This window comes from Oncorhynchus tshawytscha, linkage group LG01 (assembly GCF_018296145.1).
Source record: "Oncorhynchus tshawytscha isolate Ot180627B linkage group LG01, Otsh_v2.0, whole genome shotgun sequence".
Classification (NCBI taxonomy): Eukaryota; Metazoa; Chordata; class Actinopteri; order Salmoniformes; family Salmonidae; genus Oncorhynchus; species Oncorhynchus tshawytscha.
This window is the reverse complement of record NC_056429.1, coordinates 4962394-4973033: the sequence shown is the minus strand read 5'-3', so window position 1 is coordinate 4973033 and position 10640 is coordinate 4962394. Positions and strand designations below refer to the sequence as shown.

The following is a 10640-nucleotide window of genomic DNA, read 5'->3' as shown; positions in this document are numbered from 1 at the left end:
ACTGTGAGTAACAGACTGTGAGTAACAGACTGTGAGTAACAGACTGAGAGTAACAGACTGAGGGTGAGTAACAGACTGAGGGTGAGTAACAGACTGTGAGTAACAGACTGTGAGTGAGTAACAGACTGTGAGTAACAGACTGTGAGTGAGTAACAGACTGAGAGTAACAGACTGTGAGTGAGTAACAGACTGAGGGTGAGTAACAGACTGTGAGTAACAGACAGTGAGTAACAGACTGTGAGTGAGTAACAGACTGAGAGTAACAGACTGAGAGTAACAGACTGAGGGTGAGTAACAGACTGAGGGTGAGTAACAGACTGTGAGTAACAGACTGTGAGTGAGTAACAGACTGTGAGTAACAGACTGTGAGTGAGTAACAGACTGAGAGTAACAGACTGTGAGTGAGTAACAGACTGAGGGTGAGTAACAGACTGTGAGTAACAGACAGTGAGTAACAGACTGTGAGTGAGTAACAGACTGAGAGTAACAGACTGAGAGTAACAGACTGAGGGTGAGTAACAGACTGAGGGTGAGTAACAGACTGAGGGTGAGTAACAGACTGTGAGTGAGTAACAGACTGTGAGTGAGTAACAGACTGTGAGTGAGTAACAGACTGTGAGTAACAGACTGTGAGTGAGTAACAGACTGAGAGTAACAGACTGTGAGTGAGTAACGGACTGAGGGTGAGTAACAGACTGTGAGTAACAGACTGTGAGTAACAGACTGTGAGTAACAGACTGTGAGTAACAGACTGAGAGTAACAGACTGAGGGTGAGTAACAGACTGAGGGTGAGTAACAGACTGTGAGTAACAGACTGTGAGTGAGTAACAGACTGTGAGTAACAGACTGTGAGTGAGTAACAGACTGAGAGTAACAGACTGTGAGTGAGTAACAGACTGAGGGTGAGTAACAGACTGTGAGTAACAGACAGTGAGTAACAGACTGTGAGTGAGTAACAGACTGAGAGTAACAGACTGAGAGTAACAGACTGAGGGTGAGTAACAGACTGAGGGTGAGTAACAGACTGAGGGTGAGTAACAGACTGTGAGTAACAGACTGTGAGTGAGTAACAGACTGTGAGTAACAGACTGTGAGTGAGTAACAGACTGTTTGTGAGTGAGTAACAGACTGTGAGTGAGTAACAGACTGAGAGTAACAGACTGTGAGTGAGTAACAGACTGTGAGTAACAGACTGTGAGTAACAGACTGTGAGTAACAGACTGTGAGTGAGTAACAGACTGAGGGTGAGTAACAGACTGTGAGTGAGTAACAGACTGTGAGTAACAGACTGTGAGTGAGTAACAGACTGAGAGTAACAGACTGTGAGTGAGTAACAGACTGAGAGTAACAGACTGTGAGTGAGTAACAGACTGTGAGTGAGTAACAGACTGAGGGTGAGTAACAGACTGTGAGTAACAGACTGTGAGTGAGTAACAGACTGTGAGTAACAGACTGTGAGTAACAGACTGTGAGTGAGTAACAGACTGAGAGTAACAGACTGTGAGTGAGTAACAGACTGAGGGTGAGTAACAGACTGTGAGTAACAGACTGTGAGTGAGTAACAGACTGTGAGTAACAGACTGTGAGTGAGTAACAGACTGAGAGTAACAGACTGTGAGTGAGTAACAGACTGAGGGTGAGTAACAGACTGTGAGTAACAGACTGTTTGTTAGTGTGTAACAGATTCCATTTGTTTATAGTACAGAACATAATACATTTCCCACTAACCTCCCTCCGTCTTCAGTTGGATATTCTCAATCCGATTGTTATTTTGACGAGAAACGTACGAAAGCCGGTGGTCACATTATAGACGCTTTAGCCGCAGTACAAATCAAATCGAAAAGCAAATGTATTAATTTAAAACTACTACCGTACTACAGTACTGCATTGATCGCGTGTCTTGTTATTGTTATCAGTAATAAACTGAGGTCAGATAAGTATCTCCTATAGAAAAATATATTCCCTCTCAGAGTATCTGTTTCATATAAACAAATGACTTTGACCGTTTGCCGTTGTTATAGTCTTGTCTCTGTCTCTGTAGATTGTAGTATTTGTAGAATAGTACCATTCCGTCTCAGTGTGTCCTGTGTGGTTTCTGAATGGGCCATGCAGAGGCTAGAACTATTAGCGAAAAGATGGACTTCAACAGTCACTGTGTGAAAATGTGTTGGTAGATAGATGGTCATTAATAGACCCCATTGTCTCTGAGTATGTCCATTTTCCATGCAGGCCCGTGTAGTAGTCTATTAGCTGGTTAGGAGTTGGCGTGATGACGGTTCCGCGACAGTGTAATTCTGCAGTCTATTGTTAGCTCAGAGTTCACATCTTCCGCACGTTATTCCGCCCAAGCCCAGCCTGTCATCACACGTTTCAGAGCACCACGCCACCTTGGAACATTGGCACCTGGGCCCCTCCCTCCCTCTTACTCTCACACTACCTCCCCTCCCTCCTGTCCTCCCTCGTACCCTCACACCATCTCCCCTCCCTCCTGTCCTCCCTCTTACTCTCACACCACCTCCCCTCCCTCCTGTCCTCCCTCTTAGTCTTACACTACGTCCCCTCCCTCCTGTCCTCCCTCTTAGTCTCACACTACCTCCCCTCCCTCCTGTCCTCCCTCTTACACTCACACTACCTCCCCTCCCTCCTGTCCTCCCTCTTAGTCTTACACTACGTCCCCTCCCTCCTGTCCTCCCTCTTACACTCACACTACCTCCCCTCCCTCCTGTCCTCCCTCTTAGTCTTACACTACGTCCCCTCCCTCCTGTCCTCCCTCTTACACTCACACTACCTCCCCTCCCTCCTGTCCTCCCTCTTAGTCTTACACTACGTCCCCTCCCTCCTGTCCTACCTCTTAGTCTTACACTACCTCCCCTCCCTCCTGTCCTCCCTCTTAGTCTTACCTCCCTCCCCTCCCTCCTGTCCTCCCTCTTAGTCTCACACTACCTCCCCTCCCTCCTGTCCTCCTTCTACTCTCTACCCTATACCAGCTATATTTTCTGTCTTCTACCTATACCATCTATACCCTCTACCTGTAGCATCTATACCCTCTACTCTCTACCCTATACGTATACCATCTAGACCCTCTGTCCTCTACCTATACCATCTATACACTCTGTCCTCTACCTATACCATCTATACCCTCTGTTCTCTACCTGTACCATCTATACCCTCTACCTGTACCATCTATACCCTCTCCCCTCTACCTATACCAGCTATACCTTCTGTCCTCTACGTATACCATCTATACCCTCTGTCCTATACCTGTACCATCTATACCCTCTACCATCTATACCCTCTACCTGTACCATCTATACCCTCTGTCCTATACCTGCACCATCTATACCCTCTACCCTCTACCATCTATACCCTCTACCTATACCATCTATACCCTCTGTCCTATACCTATACCATCTATACCCTCTGTCCTATACCTGTACCATCTATACCCTCTACCTATACCATCTATACCCTCTACCCTCTACCTATACCATCTAGACCCTCTGTCCTCTACCTATACCATCTATACACTCTGTCCTCTACCTATACCGTCTATACCCTCTGTTCTCTACCTGTACCATCTATACCCTCTACCTGTACCATCTATACCCTCTCCCCTTTACCTATACCAGCTATACCCTCTGTCATCTACCTGTACCACCTATACCATCTATCTATACCATCTATACCCTCTACCCTCTACCATCTATACCCTCTACCTATACCATGTATACACTCTGTCCTCTACCTATACCATCTATACCCTCTGTTCTCTTTCTGTTCCATCTATACCCTCTACCCTCTACCTGTACCATCTATACCCTCTCCCTTCTACCCTACACCTATACCATCTATACCCTCTACCCTCTACCATCTATACCCTCTACCTATACCATCTATACCCTCTGTTCTCTTTCTGTTCCATCTATACCCTCTACCCTCTACCTGTACCATCTATACCCTCTCCCTTCTACCCTACACCTGTACCAGCTATACCCTCTCCCCTCTACCCTATACCTATACCAGCTATACCCTCTGTCATCTACCTGTACCATCTATACCCTCTACCTATGCCATCTATACCCTCTACCTGTACCATCTATACCCTCTGTCATCTTCCTGTACCATCTATACCCTCTCCCTTTCCATCTATACCCTCTACCCTCTACCTGTACCATCTATACCCTCTGTCCTCTACCTGTACAATATATACCCTCTGCCCTCTACCTATACCATCTATACCCTCTACCCTCTACCTGTACCATCTATACCCTCTGTCCTCTACCTGTACAATATATACCCTCTGCCCTCTACCTGTACCATCTATACCCTCTGTCCTCTGCCTGTACAATATATACCCTCTGCCCTCTACCTATACCATCTACCCTCTACCTGTACCATCTAGACCCTCTGTCCTATACCTGTACCATCTATACCCTCTCCCTTTCCATCTATACCCTCTACCCTCTACCTGTACCATCTATACCCTCTGTCCTCTGCCTGTACAATATATACCCTCTGCCCTCTACCTATACCATCTATACTGTACAATGAGTGTACAAAACATTAAGGACACCTGCTCTTTCCATGACATAAACTTTCCATAAACTTTCCATGACATTCACCAGGTGAATCCAGGTGAAAGCTATTGATGTCAATTGTTAAATCCACTCCAGTCAGTGTAGATGAAGGGGAGGAGACATGTTAAAGAAGGATTTTTAAGCCTTGAGACAACTGAGACATGGATTGTGTTCGTGTGCCATTCAGAGGGTGAATGTGCAAGGCAAAAGATTGAAGTGCCTTTGAATGGGGTAGTAGGTGCCAGGCGCACCGGTTTGTGTCAACGCTGCTGGGTTTTTCACGCTCAACAGTTTTCTGTGTGTACCAAGAATGGTCCACCACCCAAAGGACATCCAGTCAACTTGACACAACTGTGGGAAGCATTGGAGTCAACATGGGCCAGCATCCCTGTGGAACGCTTTGGACACCTTGTAGAGTCAACATGGGCCAGCATCCCTGTGGAACGCTTTCGACACCTTGTAGAGTCCACATGGGTCAGCATCCCTGTGGAACGCTTTTACCCCGACAAATTGAGGCTGTTCTGAGGGCAAAAAAGTGGAAAGTGTCCTTAATGTTTGTGTATATAAAGTATACACCATCTCCCTAGAACAGTATTCAATCGTTATAACTCACTTGGTGGGTCTGAGTCCTCCCGCCTGCATGTGGCTCTGGACCGCCTGCCACCTCCCGGCCTTGACCCCCGACATCACCATGCTGGTACCGCCAGGCATCATCTTCACACTGTCACTGGGACCCGCCGGACCCTCCCCATCCCCTCTCCCTCCCAATGCTACCGATGCCCCTGTCTGCCCCCCTGACACTTCCCCACTAGGAAGGAGAGAGAGAGAGAGAGGAGACAACACAGCAGAGACAAAGAGAGACGGGAGGAGGTGGAAAAAGACAGGAACAAGAAGAAGAGAAGAGGAAGAGGACACGGAGAGGTAGAGAGATCAAGCAACAACATTGTAAAGGAAGCAAATTTGATTAGTTGTGGAGGTGTGTTAAAGGGGAAGGCATAGGTTATCCAGGTCACAGAAGAGCAGAGACAAGAGACAGAGGTAGGTAGATCAGGTAGATCAGGTAGAGACAGAAGAGACAGGGGTAGGTAGATCAGGTAGATCAGGTAGAGACAGAAGGGACAGAGGCAGGTAGATCAGGTAGATCAGGTAGAGACATAGGCAGGTAGATCAGGTAGAGACAGAAGAGACAGAGGTAGGTAGATCAGGTAGATCAGGTAGAGACAGAAGGGACAGAGGCAGGTAGATCAGGTAGATCAGGTAGAGACATAGGCAGGTAGATCAGGTAGATCAGGTAGAGACAGAAGAGACAGAGGTAGGTAGATCAGGTAGATCAGGTAGAGACAGAAGGGACAGAGGCAGGTAGATCAGGTAGAGACAAAGGCAGGTAGATCAGGTAGAGACAGAGGCAGGTAGATCAGGTAGAGACATATGGGACAGAGGCAGGTAGATCAGGTAGAGACAGAAGAGACAGAGGCAGGTAGATCAGGTAGAGACAGAAGAGACAGAGGCAGGTAGATCAGGTAGAGACAGAAGAGACAGAGGCAGGTAGATCAGGTAGAGACAGAAGAGACAGAGGCAGGTAGATCAGGTAGAGACAGAGACAGGTAGATCAGGTAGATCAGGTAGAGACAGAAGAGACAGAGGTAGGTAGATCAGGTAGATCAGGTAGAGACATAAGGGACAGAGGCAGGTAGATCAGGTAGAGACAGAAGAGACATAGGCAGGTAGATCAGGTAGAGACAGAGACAGGTAGATCAGGTAGAGACAGAAGGGACAGAGGCAGGTAGATCAGGTAGAGACAGAAGAGACAGAGGCAGGTAGATCAGGTAGAGACAGAAGAGACAGAGGCAGGTAGATCAGGTAGAGACAGAGACAGGTAGATCAGGTAGATCAGGTAGAGACAGAAGGGACAGAGGCAGGTAGAGACAGAAGAGACAGAGGCAGGTAGATCAGGTAGAGACAGAAGAGACAGAGGCAGGTAGATCAGGTGGAGACAGAAGAGACAGAGACAGGTCGATCAGGTAGAGACAGAAGGGACAGAGGCGGGTAGATCAGGTAGATCAGGTAGAGAGAGAAGAGACAGAGGCAGGTATATCAGGTAGATCAGGTAGAGACAGAAGAGACAGAGGCAGGTAGATCAGGTAGTATACTGATTTGATTTGATTTGATTTAGATCAGGTAGAGACAGAAGAGACAGAGGCAGGTAGATCAGGTAGATCAGGTAGAGATAGAAGAGACAGAGGCAGGTAGATCAGGTAGAGACAGAGACAGGTAGTTCAGGTAGATCAGGTAGAGACAGAAGGGACAGAGGCAGGTAGAGACAGAAGAGACAGAGGCAGGTAGATCAGGTAGAGACAGAAGAGACAGAGGCAGGTAGATCAGGTGGAGACAGAAGAGACAGAGACAGGTCGATCAGGTAGAGACAGAAGGGACAGAGGCGGGTAGATCAGGTAGATCAGGTAGAGAGAGAAGAGACAGAGGCAGGTATATCAGGTAGATCAGGTAGAGACAGAAGAGACAGAGGCAGGTAGATCAGGTAGATCAGGTAAAGACAGAAGAGACAGAGGCAGGTAGATCAGGTAGAGACAGAAGAGACAGAGGCAGGTAGATCAGGTAGAGACAGAGACAGGTAGATCAGGTAGAGACAGAAGAGACAGAGGCAGGTAGATCAGGTAGATATAGAGACAGGTAGATCCGGTGGAGACAGAGGCAGGTAGATCAGGTAGATCAGGTAGATGGAGGCAGCTCTGAGGTCCTGTCACTAGGGGGGAGGAGGAGGGGGATTCACGGTGGGAGCCTGCAACGTAGTATGGACCAGGGGTAAAGGAATACTGCTTCTACCTCAGTCTCCGCAGCTCAGCTTCTACGACCCCTATATCTGTGTTATTGTGTAGAGGTTGTTTGGGTAACTCTCATTCTATGGCCACTTTGGCCTTGAGATGTGCTATTGCACACAACATCACAATTCAGTGGTAGCCCACCGTCTCTCACCAGGGGTCGATTTCTACGGTATTGTATGCGCCTGTGGTCAAACGCGTAAAGCATTCGGCAGTATCGCTAAGGTTACAGAACGGCGGCGTATTTGAACTGTTTCAATAAGCAGCGGGGAACATAATAGTGAGTAAGAAATCTACTTTCCTCCTAAGTTCGAGAGGTGTCTAAAAGCCACTGACACGTCAATCAAAATTCTATAGAGTGTTTAACTGCACATAGATGACGCTTTACTGACATTTTCATCACCATGGGTATCCACAATGGACTTTGTTAGCATGCGCCAGTTTTATACTAGTTTGAAGTGTTTGAAAGATGACATTAAGATTTTTTTTTGAGGAGAGTAGGCTATGCAAATGAAGGTTCCCATAGAGCATGAGTCAAGCTGTCACGCCTGTATCTGCCCAATTCTAAATCACATCTGCTTTTAGGGGATCAAAGGGATACCTCCCAGTAGCCCTGGTCAAACATAGTGCACTTGATAGAAAATAGGGAGCCCTAGTGTGTCTCTGATGACAACAGGGCTGATGGGGGAATGAAGGATAGTACTGCCCTCTTGTGACACTAGTATGATTCATTGTTATACAGAGAGAATGATTCATTACTATACTGATTCATTATTATACTGATTCATTACTATACAGAGAGTATGATTCATTAGTATACAGAGAGTTAGATTCATTACTATACTTATTCATTATTATACTGATTCATTATTATACTGATTCATTACTATACAGAGAGAATGATTCGTTACAAAAACTGATTCATTATTATACAGAGATAATGAATCATTATTATACAGAGAGAATGATTCATTACTATACTGATTCAATATTATACTTATTCATTATTATACTGATTCATTATTATACTGATTCATTACTATACAGAGAGAATGATTCGTTACAAAAACTGATTCATTATTATACAGAGATAATGAATCATTATTATACAGAGAGAATGATTCATTACTATACTGATTCAATATTATACAGAGAGAATGATTCATTACTATACTTATTCATTATTATACTGATTCATTATTATATTGATTCATTACTATACAGAGAGTATGATTCATTAGTATACTGATTCATTACTATACAGAGAGAATGATTCATTATTATACAGAGAGAATGATTCATTACTATACTGATTCATTATTATACTGATTAATTCTTATACTGATTCATTATTATACTGATTTCATTATTACACAGAGAGTATGATTCATTATTATACTGATTCATTGTTATACTGATTCATTATTGTACTGATTCATTATCATACCGATTCATTACTATACTGATTCATTATTATACTGATTAATTCTTATACTGATTCATTATTATACTGATTTCATTATTACACAGAGAGTATGATTCATTATTATACTGATTCCTTATTATACCGATTCATTATTATACTAATTCATTATTACACAAAGATTATGATTCATTATTAAATTGATTAATTATTATAGTGATTCATTATTACACAGAGAGTATGATTCATTATTAAACTGATTCATTATTACACGGAGAGTATGATTCATTATTACACAGAGAGTATGATTCATTATTAAACTAATTAATTGTTATACTGATTCATTATTATAATGATTCATTGTTATACTGATTCATTATTATACTGATTCATTATTACACGGAGAGTATGATTCATTATTAAACTAATTAATTGTTATACTGATTCATTATTATACTGATTCATTGTTATACTGATTCATTATTGTACTGATTCATTATCATACCGATTCATTATTATACTGATTCATTATTACACGGAGAGTATGATTCATTATTATACTGATTTATTATTATACTGATTCATTGCTATTGATTCATTATTACACTGATTCATTGTTATACTGATTCATTATTACACACAGAGTATGATTCATTATTAAACTGATTAATTGTTATACTGAATCATTATTATACTGATTCATTGTTATACTGATTCATTATTATACTTATTCATTATTGCACGGAGAGTATGATTCATTATTATACTGATTCATTATTATACTGATTCATTGTTATACTGATTCATTATTATACTGATTCATTATTACACAGAGAGTAAGAATCATCATTATACTGACTCATTATTATACAGAGCAGGAACACATATAACACAAGTAGCTAGAGTATGGTATGCACCGATGTGTCCTGTGGCTCAGTGAGGTGGCAGGTTCAAGTCCATTTAGGACCACACACATTCTAAATATGTCCAGCAGTATGTTTCGTTATTATGCACTGACAGGGACACGGATAATACATGTGAAGCACACCCATGTGCTAGGCATGTGCTAGGCATGTGCTAGGCATGTGCTAGGCATGTGCTAGGCATGTGCTAGGCATGTGCTAGGCATGTGCTAGGCATGTGCTAGGCATGTGCTAGGCATGTGCTAGGCATGTGCTAGGCATGTGCTAGGCATGTGCTAGGCAATGCAGTGAGGTTGTTGGGTTCAAGTTCACTTGCGACCCCACGTACACAAACACATATTACACAATGCAGTCACTGTGCTGTAGGTGTTGTGTCACCAGTAGGGACTGGGATCATTAATCAGACAGGGAACACAGCTAATACATGAACTGCCTACAGCATTTTGTGTTTCCTTGAAGAGTCCACGTGGCTCAGTTGAGTAAGAACCCAAGGTTGTGGGTTCAATTCCCAAAGGGATCACGTACACATGACCAAATATGTTCAGTACCAGTCATAAGTTTGGACACATCTACTCATTCAAGGGTTTTTCTTTATTTTTGCTATTTTCTACGTTGTAGAATAATAGTGAAGACATCAAAACTATGGATTGACACATATGGAATCATGTAGTAACCGTAAAAATGATAAACAAATCAAAATATATTTCATATTTTAGATTCTTCAAAGTAGCCAACCTTTGACTTGATGACAGCACCTGGAATGCTTTTCCAACAGTCTTGAAGGAGTTCCCACATATGCTGAACACTTGTTGGATGCTTTTCCTTCACTCTGCGGTCCAACTCATCCCAAACTATCTCAAATGTGTTGAGGTTGGGTGA

At 43.4% G+C, this 10640-nt stretch overlaps 1 protein-coding gene across 1 annotated transcript in view; it reads right to left on the bottom strand.

Annotated features, from left to right (window-relative positions):
- The window catches only part of LOC112241608 (synaptotagmin-7-like), a 160328-nt gene extending 154987 nt beyond the window's left edge, over nt 1-5341 (bottom strand). Inside the window, exon 1 of the mRNA XM_042320786.1 lies at nt 5192-5341. Coding sequence (XP_042176720.1) covers nt 5192-5292 — 101 coding nt within the window. The 5' untranslated portion in view covers nt 5293-5341. The remainder of the gene's footprint in view (nt 1-5191) is intronic.
- Between the last annotated feature and the right edge of the window lie 5299 nt (nt 5342-10640).